At 39.7% G+C, this 19,976-nt stretch overlaps 1 protein-coding gene across 3 annotated transcripts in view; it reads right to left on the bottom strand.

Annotated features, from left to right (window-relative positions):
* The window catches only part of RNF150 (ring finger protein 150), a 292,634-nt gene that overhangs the window by 83,586 nt on the left and 189,072 nt on the right, over positions 1-19,976 (bottom strand). For all 3 annotated transcript variants that reach the window (XM_086704179.1, XM_086704180.1, XM_086704178.1), the window contains exon 5: positions 2,846-2,942. In XM_086704179.1, the coding sequence (XP_086560305.1) occupies positions 2,846-2,942 (97 nt within the window). The remainder of the gene's footprint in view (positions 1-2,845; positions 2,943-19,976) is intronic.

Here is a 19,976-nt window from a genome sequence, read left to right as displayed (position 1 = left end):
ACGAGGGTGCAGATCTGTTGTGTAGATAAAGGGATGAAAACACTTCTGACAATGAAGGCCTCCCACCTTTTCAGTTCTGTATCTTATTTCTCTTGGCAAAATATTGTAAAAAAAAAAAAAAAAAGATACCCACTATAATGGGAATTTCATGATCCACAAGCTGTGCTTTCATTCTTTAGCTCATTTTAGAGAAATCCACTTTACAAAGTGAAAATGTCCCCAGCTCTCAGCTTTCGGCTTATGTGTGGTGTGCCTTATAGCAGAGGCAGCCACAAGGATACTCAATTAAAAACAAAAACCAGAAACAAGCCAAAAAAAAAAAAACAAAAAAACAAAACAAAAAAAAAACCCTTACTGCCTGTATCTGGACCATTTAGTTGACCAAGATTACAACCAAGTAATGAGTGGTGAGTGGACACAGTCCAAAGGAGACCAGACTGAATTTCATAAATATGATTCTGTAACTGACAGCCTTCTGGCTCTGAGGGGCAACAATGCCACAGACGTTTACTGAACACCCATTATACGAAAGGGATACAGAGATAAGAACCACTAGGGACTAATTGTTAGAGACTGACAACCTCTTTTCAATTTTCCTTGATTAAGAATAGAGTATAAGGAATTTAGAAAAAAAATTATACAACAATATCTTTAAGCTGCATAAAGAGGGCTTCAGTTAGCTGAAGTGTTTACTAAGTGAGAAGGCTGTGAACTTGCCCAGTGACATGGAAAGTTATATGAATGCAATAAAACATCACCTTTTTGGTATGGTTTAGGCATGGTGCTACCCAGTGGTGAAGCATGGAGTGAAACAACATCCCCAATTCCTCCCAGATCCAGACTTCAGTATCATCCTCTAGGACACGACCAGAGAAACCTTGGGGAGGCATGAGGGTAGCCATATGCCTTGGTGGTTCCTGAGAAGTGGCCCACATGCCTTCTTCTTTCTGGAGGACGTTCTGTTCTCTGGGGCAAGCACAGATGCGTGTCATGTTCCTGTGCAGCTAGCCTTTATGAATCCTTGGCAAAATCCAAAAGATGCTACCAATGTTTATTTTCCTGGAAGTCAAGTGTGCTGAGTAAAATCCTACCCGTACTTGGTGAGCATGAAACCATGTACAAAATGCCCAACTGCTAAAAGTTAAAATGTTTTTAATTTTGGAAATAAGCCCAAAGGCCACCCAACAGTTCTATTTCGAAAACAGTATTTGTATCGTCAACTCATTCTCAAGTAGCTTCTGAAGAAGTCGTACCTCCTCTGGAGAAGTCTGAAGTCAAATGCTATTTCGTTCGAAACATAACCACCAGGGGTGGTTTGGTTTCACTGTCCTGACCAAGAAGCACTGGGATCAACATTTAGGAGCTTTGAAAATATCCTGAGCATTAGAAACTGGGTCAAATAATGTGACTGTCTACCTTGAATTGTGAGTATTCTAAAGGTTCTGGAGACTAAAGATAACATACACATATGCAAGCACACACATACATACATTTCCCATCTCCCTTGCATGAACTGGTTGAAAAGTGCAAACCCTGCGTTCGATTTTCTAGGCTCCTAGTATCTGGTAGAGATGATGGGCTCTTACTCATATTTCATGCTCACTGTAATTGATTTTTACCTTGAATGCATTGTGCATTTACAACTCTGGCCTGAAAATGTAATGCATTGCCTTTCAGAATCTAGCTCGCAGCTATAGTCACACAAGCCGATTTGCGTTTGGTGTGTCAACCATGATACACAGCATACAGCTTGCGTTGAGGCAGCTGGTACAGGGTAGAAAATTCTCCAGCCAATGCATGACCTCATAATGCTTCAGGTGTGCCCTCTCCAACAGAGCCCCTCTGGTAGTCCTGGCATAATTAGCATTTTGGCATTAAAGGAAGCCTTTGATATTTGATCTGATCCTTTCTTCTTCAGTGACATCTTGGGACCATTAACATTCTCTTTACTCTCTGCCATCAGTAGTGAGAAGTGACAACAGAGAGGCTGCAGCCAAGTGGAGGGGCCGGCGGGCGGGGGTGGGGGGGGAGGTTGATCTCTGTACCCTGTTTGTCTAGCTTCTTTTAGACAGCGCCTATGTTTTTCTCACATCTCTGTGCAGCCCTTGGATTTGGTGGCCTGGCTTGCTTCCTGCCCTCACCACAGCAGCTGGTGCCTCACCAACCACCAGCTCGTGGGGCTCACTTTAATACAATCCTGGGAAAGTCCTTCCCTGGAGCATCAAACCGGCCAGCTGGTGGGATTCTCTTTGCACTGGGGGAGAGGCTCAATTTTATGAACATATGACAGAGGGCACCAGCTGGATGGTAGTGTCAGAATGAAGCAGCTCTGGCTCTGGTTTCCTGTTCTCTGCAGAGATCTGAGTTGAGCAGAGGCTCTGGGCCGGGTTCCCAGTGGCTATCCTTTCCTCCCATTGTCCGGAAGAGCTCCTTTCCAGTGAAAGCTAGCCATGGTGCAACCCAGTGGTTGTAGGGCAACATCAGAAAGTGAGGCACGCAGACCTCCTTGCTGACAGTACGTGAGTGATGACACACAGGAGGCGGTCAGTGTGCAACCGGGCCGTCCAGCCTCTGCTGTGTCCTGCCTGTACTCGCACCCTGCAGCCTAGATGAGAAGCTTAGGAGCTGACACGGACGTGGTGAGAGGGCCGCGATGTTCTCAGAGTGAGAAAAAGTGAGAAGAGAAATGTTTCAGACATGGGTGTTCTCTTGGGGCCTCAGCAGATGACAGCTCTGCCAGGAAGATGAGACGGTCATAGAAAATCCAGGTGTGATGTTTTCTCCCTGCTTGGGGAGTGATGCAGAAAGACACATATTACGATGCTGTAGGCTGTGCTGTGCTTACCGGGATCCCTAGGGCTTTAAGAATGTTCATCTTGCACATGGGGCAGGTGCGATGGTCTAGAAGCCAGGGGTCAACACAGGACTTGTGGAAAAGATGCCTGCAATGAGAACCATACATCTTAGAGTGGCGGTAACCGCACAGACTACCTAGTCCACCACAGCCCAGAGACTTGTCCAAGGTCACTCGACTGCTCAGAGGCACAGCCGAGACTTGAACCTCCATCTCTTAGCTCCTGGGCCAGTGAGCTTCCTGGTATACCCTGTGCTGATTTAGTCAAAATCTGTCTGGATCCCAGGACTGTCCTCTACGATTCACAACAGTCTTCCAAGTTTCAGAAAACGTAGAGGATGCAGACACAGAGAGATTTTTCTCTTTCTCAATAGGAAGAATGCTTAATGGAAAGAATGCAGGTGGGGAGGCCTGCACAGGCCTTTCAGGATAACTTGCGACTTGTAAATAAATCCAACCTTTCTTTTTCCACAGTCAGAAGACAACTGCAAAATAAAGGCTTGTTTCCATTAATATTTGGGCTCTCACACAAAAGAACAAAAGAGCTCCTGGAAGCATTTAACAATACAGACGACATTTTATGTTGTTATGGCTGCTGGCTGTCAAATCAGAAGCCAGAGTGAAGGGTACCGTACCCTTTCCTGTTTGTACAGCTGATGTGCTCAGTCAACTCCACTGCTGTTCTCATGTGGCACTCCCGTGAGCCTTCACTGCATGCCAGCAGGAGGGGGGCATTCAGTAGGCACAGGGGGGCCTCCTAACTGACCTTTCATTCAACTTGGCTCTCAAGAGCCCAAGAGATTATCAGGGACTGCTCCAGTCAGAAGCTTCTCTTCTCACAAGACTCCAGACCCAGGCAGAAGCAGTCAGAACTTCCTGCCTGGGGCAAGAAGACAGGGAACCATCTGTCTTAAGTATGAGGGCTTCGCAGGACATTCCATTCATGCCTGACTTTGTCCTCGGCTGTGCACTGTTTACTCTCTTCTCTCACCTTTGTTTTCTTTCCTTCTATCAGTCTAACCCTTTTCTTTGTGTTAGAGGCCTTTAGGCTCAAATGCTTAAAGGGGACCCATAAATTAGGGAAGAGTGCAGGAGGGGCCAATTTTTTAAATGGAAATTGAGAAGAATCCACATGCCAAGGATGGGGTTAGCTGTACTCTGGATATGATTAGATTGGGGATTAGAACAGGAGAGTAGCAACCTGGATGTGTCATCATGTTTCCAGATTGCTGTTTAGAATGCCTGCAGATTTATTCCTTAGAAGACACATATCACATTCATTCGGTCCTTTACCCATACATTCATCCAACAAGTAATAAATGCTGAGAACTGTGCTCAACACTGGGAATCAGCATGGTAGTGATTTGGCTCCTTCCTTTAGGGAATGTAATGGGAGGAGAGGTTAATAAAATAACATAAATAAACTACTTAATGACAATAGTGCTAAGTATCACCTTAGAAGAACATGGAGTTTGGGAAGGCTTATGACTGGAGATTTATTTTGTTTGGGTACTCAGGGAAGATTTTCCTGATGAAGTGCCAAAGTGAATACTTGAGGGCTACACAGACATTACCCGCATGAAATGGGAGGGGAGAAGGGTATTCTAGGCACAATGACTGACTGGCACGAGAACCCTGAGCTGGACACTGGCAGAAGTGAGGGAGGGACGAAAGCAGGAGGAAATCACCCTGCCCCCCAAAAGCAGTATGGACCTCCCTAAGTTCAGGCTCTGCACTCAGGAAACAAGTTCTGAATCTGAACTTGCTCACCAACTGTGTTCCTCTGGGGAAAAAAGTCAAACATTCTGATCCTTCTGACTGTTCCTGGGAGGCAGCCTCTGTCGTGTTTCTGGCATACATGTTACAGTCACAAAAGAGGGCCAGTCATTAGCTGTTTTAACCTCAATAAGTCACTTAATATCCCCAAGTCTCGGATGCCCCATCTGTAAGATGGAGATATACCTACTTATGCAGAATCTCCAAACCCTAGAAGCTGATAGCTATTTTCGAACGCCCTGAGTCATTCCCCTTTGTGCATCGGTGATGGTTAGTTTTGCGGGTAAACTTGGCTAGTGCCCAGTCATTCAATGAAACACTAATCGAGGAGCGTATCACAGATCTGGTTAACATCTACAATCAGTTGACTTGGAATAAAGGAGATTATCCTAAATAATCTAGGTGGGCCTTATCCAATCAGTTAAAGGCCTTAAGAACATAACTGAAGTTTCCCAAGGAACCAGAAATTCTACCTCCAGATGACAGCACCAGATTCTGCTCAAGTTCCCAGCCTGTAGGCCTGCCCTACAGATTCCTGACTTGCCAACCCCACATAAGCCAATTTCTTGAAAAAATCAATGCCTTGAAAATTGTCTCATATATATACATATACATATGATATATAATATAGTGGAGTATAGTGGGATTCTTTGGAGAACATTGACCAATATAACTTCCAATGAGAATGTAAGGTCCATGAGAGCAAAATCCTTGTTTGCCTAATTCTCTGTTGTATCCTCAGCATCTAGAATAGTTCCTGGCACACAGGTGATGCTCAGAAATATCTGCTATATAAATGAATACTTATCAAAAGACCTGGTACTCCTCACTGCCTACACATGGTCATAAGCCCATGGACTCAGTCTTGCTAAATCTCTTCCACTGCTTTGCTTGGCTTCTATTCTCAACACTGCTTCCTCACTCCTAATCTTGTTAATGTTCTTTATTACTGCAATAACATCTAAACTGCTCTCCACACCACCAGCTTTTCCTGTTCTTTTCATCCCACTCATCCTTGCCAGATTTATCTTCTTAAAATATAGCTCTGGTTACGTCACCTCCTTGTTCCATTCTGTTCTGTGCTAGGAGCTGGGTACAAAGATGAATAAGACAAGGTCCCTCCATCAATGCAGCAGCATAGTCCTTGAATGGTTCCCTGTGAACCACAACGTAAAGGCCACTGGAAAGCCATACTCCTGGATCCATCATTTTCTGGCTGTTTGATCTTAGGCAAGCCTTAGTTCTCCAAGACTCTGTTGCTCATCTGTGAAATTTTCTTATAAGTATGGGGTTTGCAAGTGAATGACTCTGTATGTGTGTGGGGGGTGGCGTTGGGGTGGGGGGATAAGTAATGACCAAAAGCTTAAAACATAACTTCTGGCCCTCCTTAATTTTAAGCTACCATTAATCTTACTAAATTTTGTTGTTGTTGTTTTTCAATGTTTATTTTTGAGAGAGAGAGAGATAGACAGACAGAGACAGAGCGTTAGCAGGCAAAGGGTAGAGAGAGAGGGAGACAGAATCTGAAGCAGGCTCCAGGCTCTGAGCTGTCAGCATAGAGACCAATGCGGGGCTCAAACCCATGAACTGTGAGACCATGACCTGAGCTGAAGTCGGACGCTTAACCAACTGAGCCACCCAGGTGCCCCACAACCATTAATCCTATTGATATAAATGTACTGCATCTTATTTTTAGATATTATGTTATTACTCCAATTCTTACTCTTTAGAATATACTTTTAACATTTTAACAAGTAAAGGCAAATTTTAAAAATTCAAAGGGAGAACTAAGGCAAAAAATGAAAGTGCTAAAGTGACACATAGATGGTGATCATACTGATTATTAATGAACATTCATTTTCTAACACCATATTTCTTGTGTTAACTATCAAACATGAAGACTGTATCCTTGTAATTAGGATTGCAAAAACAATTCTTCCCTCCCCAATGGAAAGAAAAATAAAAGTTACCAGACTAAATAAATAAAGAGTTAGGGAAAGAATCCAGCGTTCAGTGAGATGTACCAACAGTCGAGTAAACATCTCTACGGCAAAGTCAACCTCAGCTCATCCTGTTTGTACGATTCACAGTATGGCACTGTCTCTTCCCATGTTTTAACAAAGGCTGCGTGAGAAAGTACACACTGAGGAACAATGGGACAAGATATTCTATCTTGTCTATCTTAACAATCCTAGCAAGCTGGAAATGCAACAGAGGATTGACCAAAACTCTTCTTCCTCTTTCTTCATCAAAGGGAAGCAAGCATTTAAGTAAAAGTTCCTCAGAGGTGCCTGGGTGGCTCAGTTGGTTAAGCGTCTGACTTTGGCTCATGTCATGATCTCGTGGTTCATGAGTTCAAGCCCCGCGTTGGGCTCTGTGCTGACAGCTCAGAGACTGAAGCCTGCTTCTGATTCTGTGTCTTCCTCTCCCTCTGACCCTCCCCGGTTTGTGCTCTCTTTCTCTCAAAAATAAACAAACAAACAAACAAAGAAAGTTCTTCAAGCACCTGACAAAAGATGATGCTGACAACTGGAAATGATGCTGAGCTGATTATGAGTAATAAAATAAGTTCTCACATTTTTTTAGCAGTAATGACAAACCCAGCTAAACCTGTTTCCCCATTTATTAATTCTTGTTTTCTGTTGTCCTTTGTCTATATGTATGACACCCCCTCCAAATAAATGGCATTTTTTTCTCCACCTGGAGGAAGAACAGAGCTTTTCTAGCCTTTCCATCTCATTCACTTTTATAGGCTTTGTCAGACCCTGTCACCCTGACATTGACATTAGAAGTCCATGGCTTTCCTTTTGGCACCAATACAAACTGTTTCATTCCCTTCAGTAAGATGGTTATCAAAGAACGTAAGTCACTCAGGGACCCAGACAACATTAACTATTTAAATAGGATGTATCCAGTGCTTCTATGGATAGTCAAAATATTTCCTCAGAACCTCACAATCTTATTTGTAAAGTTGTCAATGAAGTCAGAGTTTTTAAATTAAGACACACTAAGTTAATCAATATTAACTTAATATTTATAAATATTCCTCCACATATAACATGCAACAGGCATGTTACTATGCAACAGGCATGTGAAATTATTAATTCATAACAGCTCTATGAGGTAAAAATTATTATTCCCATTTTATGGAGAGTAAGCTTGAAGCTCATCAAAGTAAAATAAATTAAGCCAAGAGCTTGTAAGCTGCAGAGCTAGGGCTCAAGCCCAGCCCTAGTGTCAGTGGTTTTACCCAAGTCTGCACCCTGCCACCCTTCCTTCCCCACACTGAACCATCATGGGTCGGGGGGGGGGTGCAGTTTGGAGGAATTAAAATTTTTATTCTTTCCCAAAGTATTTTTGTGGTTCAGTTTCAAGGAGGCAGTATCTTAGTTACGGGGTTGAAGATCAGGCAAAACCAAAGGGAAAAGTGATCTGCCTTAAGCATATGCACTTGGCTACAGAAGGGAAAAGCTGTCAAATAATACTGGCCTCCTCAGGACTATACTTAGATATTAGTTGGGTTGATTTATTTGGGGAGAGGATAACACTGGCCTCTAAACGCTTTGTACTGCCCCATTCTCCACTGCCCAACAAACAGACTTGGTTAAATGTTGAGTTGGCAGCTCCATTGCCTTTCCATAAAATGTTCATATTTGAATCTTCAAGTACCACAGAAAGTCATACCCACTCTTCATCAGGGCTCTTCTTGACATGGTCTGGTTTCCCTTTCTTGCTTTAGCTTTCTAAATACAAATATGATATCACTCCTCAGGCTTGAAATGCTTCAGCTGCTCCTCTCTCCCTAGAGCACAAAGTCGAAATGCCCAAAGACAAGGCACACAGAAGCCTCACCCACGGTGGCGCGTGTCACATCTTCTGTTACGTCCCTACATTTACCCCACACTTTTACCATAACTCTGGAATGCCCTTATCATTTTTTCTCCTGGTATGTCAAATCCTGCTCATACTGTATCTCATAGCTCAGATATCCCTTCTCTTCTCTGAATATCCCATCCCTTTTTTTGAAACTCTGCCAAAGAGAGCTGGTTTCTTTTTATTTCTGCTCCACTGTGTTTTCCTACATATGTTGCAGTAGTATGTGCCCTGCTTTCAGGGTTTGACTGCCTCTCCTTAGCACTGTGACCTTGGGTAAGTAACTTAACTTGCCTGTGGCTCAGTTTTCTCTTTCATGTTTTATGACAATGTCCTTTAATTGTTGCAACAACCCTCTGAAGTAATACTGTTTGTGATAATCCTTCAGAGGGTTGTTATTACAATCAAAGGACAAAGGGAATAAAGCAGAACAAACAAAACCTGAAGTTAGTAGACTGAAGAGAATAACAAAGATTAGAGCAGAAAGAAATGAAACAGAGACTAAAAAGACAATAAAAAAGATAAATGAAATTAAGAGCTGGTCTTTGAAAAGATAAAATTGACAACCCTTTAGCTGGACTCACTAAGTAAAAAAGGGAGAGGACTCAAATCAGAAATGAAAGAGATGAGGGGCACCTTGATGGTTTAGTTGGTTAAGTGTCTGACTTTTGATTTTGACTCAGGTCCTGATCTCACAGTCATGAGATTGAGCCCTGCATGGGGCTGTGTCCTGACAACACAGAGCCTGCTTGAAATTCTCTCTCTCCTCTCTCTCTCTCTCTGCACCCTCCCCCATGCTTGCTTCCTCTCTCAAAATAAACATTAAAAAAAATAAATGAAAGAGATGATACAACTGATACCACAGAAATATAAGGTTCATAAGAAAACACTACAACAATTTTATGCCAACAAATTAGACATCTAGAAGAAATGGATAAATTTCCAGAAACATTCAATCTACAAGACTGAATCATGATGAAGTAGGAAATCTGAACAGACTAATTATTAGTAAGGAGATTGAATCAATCATCAAAAACTTGCCAACAAATAAAAAAGTCCAGGACCAGATGGCTTCATTGGTGCAATGTACCAAACATTCAAAGAAGAATTAGTACCACTCCTTCTCAAACTCTTCCAAAGAAAAGAAGAGGAGGGAATTCTTCCACACTCATTTTATAAGGCCAGCACTGCCCTGATACCAAAACCAAAGAAGGATACACAAGAAAAATATAAGCCAATATCCTCAACAAAATATCAGAGAAGCAAATCCAACAATAAATTATAAGGATCATATACCATGACCAAGTGGGATTTATTCCAAGATGCAAGGATGGTTCAACACCCACAAAATTAGTCAATATGTCATAGCACATTATCAAAATGAAGGATAAAAATCATATGATCATCTCAATGGATGCACAAAAAGCATTTGGTAAAATTCAACATCCATTTATGATAAAAACTCTCAACAAAGAAGGTATAGAGGGAAGGTACCTCAACACGATAAAGACCATATATGACAAACTCACAGCTAACATTATACTCAATAGTGAAAAGCTGAAAACATTTCCTCTAAGATCAGGAAGAAGACAAGGATGCCCACTCTCACCACTTTTATTTCACATAGTATTTAAGTCCTAGCCAGAACAATGAGGCAAGAAAAATAAAGGCATCCAAAGTGGAAAGGAAGAAATAAAATTGTCACTATTTGCAGATGATATATATAGAAAACTCTAAAGACTCCATCCCAAAACTTTTAGAATAAATGAGTTCAGTAAAATTGAAGGACACAAAATCAATACACAAAAATCTGTGGTGTTTCTATATACTATAATGAGCTGTTAGAAATAGAAATCAAGAAAACAAAACCATTTACAACTGCGTCAAAAAGAATAAAATACCAAGTCCATGCTCATAGATTGGAAGAATTCAATATTATTAAAAATCCATACAACCCAAAGCAATCTACATTTTCAATATAATCCCTATCAAAATTCCACTGTCAATTTTCAAAGAAATAGAACAAGTAATCCCAAAATTTTTATGGATCCAAACACACACACACACACACACACACACACACACACACACACCACAAATAGCCAAAGCAATCTTGAGAAAGAACAAAGCTGGAAGTATCATGTCCCTTGATTTCAAATTATACTTCAAAGCTACAATAATTAAAACAGTATCGTACTGGCATAAAAACAGACACACATAGATCAGTGGAACAAAATAAACAGCCCAGAAATAAACCCATGCATATATGGTCAATCAATCTACAACAAAGGAGGCAAGAACACACAATGGGGAAAGGACAGTCTTTGCAATAAATGGTGTAGGGAAAACTGGACAGCCAAAGAATAAAAAGTCTACCCCAATCTTACACCATACACAAAAATTAACTCAAAATGGATTAAAGACTTAAATATAATACCTGAAACCATAAATCTCCTAGAAGAAAACATAGGCAGTTAAGCTCCTTGACATATGTCTTGGCAATGGTTTTTTGAATCTGACACCAAAAGCAAAAGCAACAAAACAAAAATAAACAAGTAGGAAAAAAATAAACGAGTGGGACTGTAACAAACTAAAAAGCTTCTGCAGAACAAAGGAAACCACAACAAAATGAAAAGGCAACCTACAGAATGAGAGAAGATATTTGCAAGTCATATACCTGATAAAGGACTAATATCCAAAATATATAAAGAATTCATACAACTTGATAGCAAAAAAAAAAAAATCCAATTAAAACATGGGCTAAAGATCCAAATAAACATTTTTCTAAAGAAAACAATACAGATGCCCAACAAATACATGAAAGGATGCTCAACATCACTGATCATCAGAAACATGCAAGTTGAAACCACAATGAAATATCAATTCACACCTGTTAAAATGGTTTTTCTCAAAAATACAAGACACATCAAAGTGTTGGAGAGGATGTGGAGGAAAGGGAACCCTGTGCCCTGTTGGTGGGAAGGTAAATTGTTGCAGCCACTGTGGAAAACAGTATGAAGGTTCCTCATAAGACTGAAAATAGAACTACCATATGATCCAGCAATTCAACTTCTGGGTATTTATCTGAAGAAAACAAAAACATTAACTCAAAAAGACAGATGCACCTCCATATTTATTGCAACATTATTTATAATAGTCAAGTGTCTGTCAATGGATGAATGGATAAAGAAATGTGGTGTACCTTCTCTGTCTCTCTCTCTGTCTCTCTGTCTCTCTGTCTGTCTGTCTCTCTCTCTCTCTCTCTCACACACACACACACACACACACACACACACACAATGGAATATTACTCAGCACTAAAAAGAATGAAATCTCACCATTTGCGACAACATGGATGAACCTGGAGGGCATTATACTAAGTTAAATAAGTCAGAGAAAGATAACATACTGTATGATCTCTCTTATGCATGAAATCTAAAAACAAAGACAACAACAACCACAAGACAAGCTCATAGATACAGAAAACAGATTGCTGGTTGCCAGTGGTGAATGGGAAACATGGGTGAGGGGGTCAAAAGGTAGAAAGAAAGAAAGGAAAAAAGACAAAGAATTTTGGTACTGCTTAGCTAGTATCATTCCAATGAATTGAAAACCACTGATTTCATGTTGATCTTGTATCCAGACATCTAAAAATTATTTTATTTGTTCTAATACATTTTCACAAATGCACAATTATTGGTAAAAAAAATATTCCTTGCTAATATTTTTGCCCAAACTGAATTTTAAGACTTCAGCTAAAAGTATTAAAACACTTACAAAAGCATTTCCTAACTTAAATCAGAAAAATGTAAATTAAAACAGTAAGTTCATTTTTGCTGATAATTTGCATTTATTTATTTAAAAAAAAATTTAATGTTTATTTTTGAGAAAGGGACAGAGCATGAGTGGGGGAGAGGGAGAGGGAGACACAGAATCCGAAGCTGGCTCCAGGCTCCAAGCTGTCAGCGCACAGCCGGCTGCAGGGCTTGAACCCACAAACTGCGAGATCATGACCTGAGCTGAAGTCAGATGCTTAACTGATTGAGCCACCCAGGCTCCCCAAATTTGCATTCATTTTTAAATTTGATAATAGGTCGTGCTGGCTATGGCATAAACACTTACATACGTTTGGTGGGAAGATAAATTGGTCAGTCTAACCTTTTGTGAGAGCAATATGGCAGAGTGAATCAATATTGAATGAATAATCCCTTTTAGCCTGTAAAAGAATCCGGTTTATACTTAGGTCTTTCAAGTGAGAATATTAAAAGAAACATTAAGCTATTAAAAGAAATATTAAAAGAAATATTAAATATATTATAAGAAAATATTAAAAGAAAATGGGACACAAAACATAAAATATTCAGAATACTACCTGGCGCATTAACAGCTAGAGTGTCATAGGGTTGGTTTTTTTTTAAATTACTTGTTTACATATGGGTGAAGTTAAAAGCATTTTAACACCTGGCACAGTGTGGGCACTGGTGGATAAGAATGGAGGCCAGCTCTAAACAATGAGCGCAACCTTATAGGCTCAGTATTCACCCTGTTTTACTGTTCTATGTCCCAAGTGAATTTGAGACACACTGGAGGGCAGAGTTAAAGTATTTCTGTCTCCAAAACCTAGTAGAGTACCTGGAATAGGATATACTTTCAGTATTGTTTGTTGAAAAAATGAATTCTGAAAGTCCGTTTTCCCCGTCATGATTTCTTGCAAGTGAGCTTTCTGTGGTAGAGCTTACTCAGGAAGCACTTGCCTTAATTCTTATGGGTTCTAAAACGTAAAAGAATTCTGTCTTCTTCTGGGGGTCGGTGGGTCCTGACAAGAATATTAGGGGCATTGATGAGTCCATGACCTGCCTAGACTGCCTGGTAGACATTGCATAGGGCCATTCCTTCTACGCAAATCTCATTTTGGGAACATCAGTTCATGGAACTGAGCACAAGCATTACTCGGTTAGAATGGCCATAATGGCAGTGGTGATGGCACTTTACAGAACGTTGACTGAGCCCAGACAGTGTCATGGATGTTGCATAGGAGAAATGTATTCCACTCCTACCCGGAGGACAAAAGAAATCTAAATTGCTCTTGCTGATTTCTTATAGGATTCCGTTTGTCTAGCTGCTCCTAAAATCAGGTGAATTCAACCAGAACTTTGCCAGAATCTTGACTGTCATGTCTTTGCAAAACACACGGAAATCATTGACTTCTTTTGTGCATTATCTTTTGCCCAAATGCCATGCCTTTGGTCCAGTAACTAGCAACCCAGGCATTCAATGTATCATGAGATTTCTCTACATTTTCTACTGTACTGTATATTACGCAAAGTAGTAGGTGTAACTTCTATCCCTGTTAGTGAAAAAATTGTTGACACAGTGGCACTTTAGTGTCGTGTGGAAGGTGTATTTCTTAGTTATACATGAGAAAATCTGAAGAGTATTTCTGTATGTTGTTAAAGAGATTCCAAAAATGATACCAGAACTCACTGGAATGCTGAGTTCTGAGGAAAAAGTAGGAAAATCATATGGGCCAGACATGCATCCTACTGGTGAGGTATTTTTCTTTTTTTTTTTTTTTTACATTTTACTTATTTTTGAGAGAGAGAGAGGGAGAGACAGAGAGAGAGAGAGCACGCAAGTGGGGGAGAGGCAGAGAGAGAGGGAGACGCAGAATCCGAAGCAGGCTCCAGGCTCTGAGCTGTCAGCACAGAGCCCGACGTGGGGCTCAAACTCACAAACCACAAGATCATGATCTGAGCCGAAGTCGGATGCTTAACTGACTGAGCCACCCAGGCGCCCTGTGAGGTGTTGTAAACAAAGAATTGACAGGCTGATTGGAAGATGCACAGTCCATACTGTGTAGAGGTTAAAAGCATAGGCTGGGCGTAAAGCACGTTTCATTTTTAATCTTCGCCAACAGTCCTGGGATAACCCTGAACCTCTCTGAGCCTTAGTTTCTTTGTCTGTAAAATGAGGATAATAATAGTACCCATCTGAGGCACTCTTTAATACTATTCATCCATTAGGCTACCTTTGCATCTTTCAAGCACATGGGATGATTATAGGCTCTCCTGTTGGTAGCTGTGGCTATGTGACTAATTCTGGCCAATAAGGTAAAAAAAGAAATAGAAGATTTCACTTCAGGCCATGCGATTTAATTACTGACTTGTCAAAGTTAACAGTGTTTGAGGTGGTGACTGCTTTGTTACCTGACAGCCATGAGCAGACATTCCTTGTTGATGCACAGATAAACACAAAACATGAGAAATCTTTGTTGTGTTAAGCCATGGAGAGTTGGCAGGATTGTTGTTGTTGCTGTTGTTGCTGCAGCAGCAAAACCTAGATCCTGACTAGTAAAATACCTTACCAGGTTGTTGTAAGGATTAAGTATTTGTTTGTAAAGTGCTTGGCTACTAAGTGTTCAGTGGATAATGGTGCCATTAACTATTTTTTTTAAATGTTTATTTATTTACTTTGAGAGAAAGAGAGCTGAGTAGGACAGAGGCAGAGAGAGAGGGAGGGAGAGAATCCCAAGCAGGCTCTGTGCTGTCAGCGCAGAGCCCGATGCGGGGTTCCATCTCACAAACCATGAGATCATGACCTGAGCTGAAATCAAGAGTTGGACGCTTAATTGACTGAGTTACCCAGGTGCCCCAACTATTTTAAGTGATGTTAGTACAACATATAAAGTGATGGATCATAAAGAGATACAAGTAAAAGTACCACAGAATTTGAGGAAGGAAGCAGTTCCTTTGTGAGGAAATTTGGGAGCTACAGGATGGGCTGAAGTGTGGAGACCCAAGGAAAGAATCTAAGGAGAAGGAATTTACATGAGTAAAGACAGCTCTAGTCTCATGATTTGGATGAGAAACTCAGTTGGGTTGAAAGCTAGACTATTTAAAAAGTCAGAACAGGAAATAAAGCTGGAATGGATGGATCCAAATCATCATTTTGAAATAATCTGGATGGACTGAGTAGCAAAGAGGTATGAACAATGAGGAAAAAGCCATGGACCTGAGCTAGATGTCCTTCATTCCTTGTGATGATAGGCTTCTCGTCATCAAGTTATTTCCTTCTACTGTCTCAGTTTTCTAATGTCTCCTATACATAAAGTCCTTGCAGCGGTGACAATGTGGGCATGGTGTTGATCAGGCCAGTTAAGCAGACACCAGCCCCTCCCTACTGCAACCCTATCCAACTGGCCTAGAGCCTCACTGTGGGGGTAATTCTGCCATTGGGCTTGGTCTGAAATGTTTTGGCCAATTATGAGAAACTGCATTTCCCTGATTCCCCCCTATTTAGGTTATGCAAACATCATTTAAAACAAAAAAGAAGAGAAAAGGGAAAGGGAAAAAGAGCTATCACACAGAATCAGCAGTAACTGTATTCTGGCTATTGTTTAAAAACAGAATTACTTTGTTTTGGCAAGCTAATATGCTATGCTAGCAGTTTTACCTGATGGAGGGGGGGAAAAAAAGAATGCAGTGAAATAAATTATTGCTCACCTTACCAGCACCAGCACTGGCCTCCTATGAACAAGGCTGGCCTGTTTTCAGGGACACAAAACTAAACTTGGAATCAGTGTGGAGAGAGTAAAATCCTTAAAGCTAGCTTACATTGGATTTGGTTTCTTTGGGATGCTCAGGCATTTGGCCTAGAGTGAGATGGGGGTTTCTGGGGATAGACTTTATTAAACCATATTCCAAGAGCTAAGCATTCAACAGAGCATCCTTGCGTGACGGGGGGGTGGGGGTGGGTGGGTAAAGGTGTCAAATGCAGCTTTACAGGGGAAAGAACCAAGCCTGAGAAGTCAGAGAACCTGGCTTTGCTCTGGGCTCTGACCAGCCTCTCTGAGTTAACAGGTTTCTTTCAGTAAAATAAAGGAGCCGTAATGATACCTGCTCTACCTTTATTATAGGTTGTTGTGAGATACAAATTAGACATTATATGTAACAGTAGAGTGCTTTACAATGTTCAAGTATTATAATAAACAGCTACTTAATTTCATCTAGTTGTCTGTACCATCAGGTTTAAATAGCATTAAAGAAAAACCAATAAACTTCAAATATTAAGGAATGGTGTAAGATCCTCTGGCTACTACACTCAATTTCTTTTTTAGCTACAATGGAAGAAATTTATCCTTTGAGAATGCAAGTTACAAGGGAATTTCAGACCCTCATTTTATAGGTGTTTCATTTCTTTGGCTTCTGGTAGAGGGAAGCTCTGTGATTAAAACTTGACCCTGGTCTAATTATATCATTTGGCTGGAGCAGGAAAGCTGGTTGGCATTCATCCTGTGTGTCCAGTTGATTAATATAACTGGGGATCAGGACATTTGAAGTCAGAATGCCATATTTAAGAAGGTTATTACAGTTCAAGACTTCTTTCCTAAGGCAGCATTCGCTCTGTTGAAAATACAACAGAAAATAACCCACCAGACATCATTTATCAGCACTGCTATTTCCTTTCATGTTTCCTTCCTTTAATCCCTTAGATTAAATGATAATTTTTGGCAGTGTATACAGATAGACCCAAAAGAATCAAAGAAAAAACTTATTAGAAAACACCATCAACAAACTTGGAATTTAGATGTTAATTTTGACTAATGTACAAAATGAACTACATTTGTTAAAAAGTCCACAATGTAGCTTCTTTGGTATTTAAAACATTTTTTCCCATTATTTTATGTTTATTTTTTTAAGTGTTTTTTTAATGTTTATTTACTGTTGAGACAGACAGAGCGTGAGCTGGGGAGGGGCAGAATGAGAGGGAGACACAGAATCTGAAGCAGGCTCCAGGCTCTGAGCTGTCAGCACAGAGCCAGATGCAGGGCTTGAGCTCACAAACTATGAGATCATGACGCAAGCCGAAGTCGGACGCTCAACTGACTGAGCCACCCAGGCACCCCTATTTTTTTCCATTATTTTAAATGAAGGTATAGATTTAGAAAAAAAAAAATATATATATATATATATATTTTTTTTTTTTTTTTTGAGAGAGAGACAGAGAGAGTGAGCAGGGGAGGGGCAGAGAGAGAGGGAGAGAGAGAATTCCAAGCAGGCTTCACACGGTCAGCACAGAGCCTGATGAGGGGCTCAAACTCATGAACTGTGATATTATTACCTGAGCTGAAACCAAGAATCAGATGTTTAACCAACTGAGCCACCCAGGCACCCCTAAAGGTATAGATCTTAAGCAAGCTTGATGGTTTACTGAGTAGGTATATGTTTATGTACAAACACCCACTGTTTCCATCACCCCATACTTCTCTCCTCTCCTTACCATTGAATACCCGCTCCTTGCCATGAAGCCACCATTATGACTTCTGTCACCACAGGTTAGCTTTGCCTGTGACTGAATTTCATACAAATGGAATCATAAAGTAGGTATTTATTTTTGCCTGGCTTCTTTTGCTTAACATGATATTTTCATATTTATCTATGCTTTGATATATATCAATAGCTTGTTTCTTGTTTCTTCTTATTACTAATATTCCATTGCATGTATGTACCAAATCAATCTACAGATTTTCCTCTTGCTAGTTGTTTTCACTTTTTGCCCATTATGAATAAACACGCTATGACCATTCTTGTACAAGTCGTTCTGTGAATGTACACATTCATTCTCTTGGAGATGTATCCAAGAGTAGAATTGCTAGATTAGAGGGTAGTATGCATTTAACTTTCACATAAACTGTCAAACACATTTCCAAAGCAACTGTGCCATTTTAAACTCCCACCACACTATCTAACTTATAATTTGGCAGAGTGTGTAAATTGATATTCCTGCAAAAATGAGTTTTGTAAACAATAGTTTTCATACACAATGACTAATGAGTGAGATGCTTTATACCTACATAAATTTCAGATAAATTTGAAAAATAATTAATTGATCAGTTATCTTATTTCTTGGTAGGGAAGCATTAAAGAGATCAGCAACCAGATGAAAATTCATAACTTTTATAATGTGCTTTTTTTGTTAATCAAAAAGGATTATAAAAACAAAATAAAAATAGAGAAAAAGCACTATGCACTAAAAGTATGAAAACAAATATTAAAACTACTTAATATCGCATTTTACCAATTCTAGGCCATACCATTTCCTCCCCCGCATTTTAACACCTCTGATATTATGAACCATCTATAGCCAATGACAATTTACATTAGATATGATTTATGAGTTTAGTTAACAACAGTGGACTAAGTATGAAGTACCGTGGTAGGTCACAGTAACATCTCCGAGAAATCAAAGATGTGGGAACTAAAACTAGGCACTGTCTTTATATGTGGCTACCAGATGAGGAAGATGCTTACACCATGGTACTTCATGGTTCCAAAGGTTCGCTAACATAAGCATGCCCACCTCTGCTGGTGGGGAGTAAATTGTTACCACCATTTAGGAAAACAGTTTGACAAAACTTATCAAGATCCTTCAAAATCACTTTTGACTCTGTAAATTGACTTTTAAGAATTTGTCCTAAGGGACAAATACAGAAATAGTATATATAAACAATTAAAATGGTCGTGATTTCATAATGATGAAAACTGAAAGCAATTTATTTGCTGAACAACAGGGGACAATTAAATAAACTCCAACAACGGACTATATTGTGCAACCACTAAAGTATTTTTAAAAAATTTCTAAAGTTATAGAAAAATGCTTATTTATTTATTTATTTATTTATTTATTTATTTATTTATTTATTTTCAGGAGTAGAATTTAGTGATTCATCACTTACATATAATACCCAGTGCTCATCCCAACAAGTACCCTCCTTAATGCCCATCACCCATTTAGCCCATCCCCCACCAATGCTTACTTTTTAATGTCAAATAAGAAAGTAGAAAAAAATTATATTAATGGTCTGGCTCTACAAGGTTTACCAACATACATGCGATGTTTATATATATCCATTAGAAAAATTTAATATACTAATATGAATAATGATTATTTCTGGGTGGTGAGATTATTTTTGTTTACTTTATACTTTTCCCTATTTTCAAAATTTCCCACAATTAGCAATAAAACCTTGAAGTTATTTTTAAAATCACATGTATAAAGAAATAGCTGTGAAAATGATGACTAATAATCTAATTTGCATAACATGGGCATGAAAGAATAAGTCAAACCTCATGAAAATCAGCCAACATTCATCACTCTTTTCACAAATAAGGAACCTGGAAAAAAATCTGTTCCTAATCAAGCGTATATATCGGTCACGGCAGGATAAAGTCAGGATAGACCATTGCTGCCTGTCCAGAAATTACCCCTTTGTTTTCCACTTCATGAATTATAGGACTCATAGTCAGAATCCTGATCACATTACAGAGTTTTATAGGTTTTTTGTTTTTTTTTTTTTACTCATAAACAGTTTGGAATTTTCTGTTCACATGGACATTCAGTACACTTGACTCATCTTACAATCAGACTGATCCCTGGGGTTAAAAACCTTAGGGAACTACCATCTATTTTCAGT

Source organism: Puma concolor, chromosome B1 (genome assembly GCF_028749965.1).
Source record: "Puma concolor isolate L17-30 chromosome B1, mPumCon1.1.hap2, whole genome shotgun sequence".
Classification (NCBI taxonomy): Eukaryota; Metazoa; Chordata; class Mammalia; order Carnivora; family Felidae; genus Puma; species Puma concolor.
The sequence above is the reverse complement of the archived record's forward strand: the minus strand, read 5'-3'. Positions and strand labels throughout refer to the sequence as shown.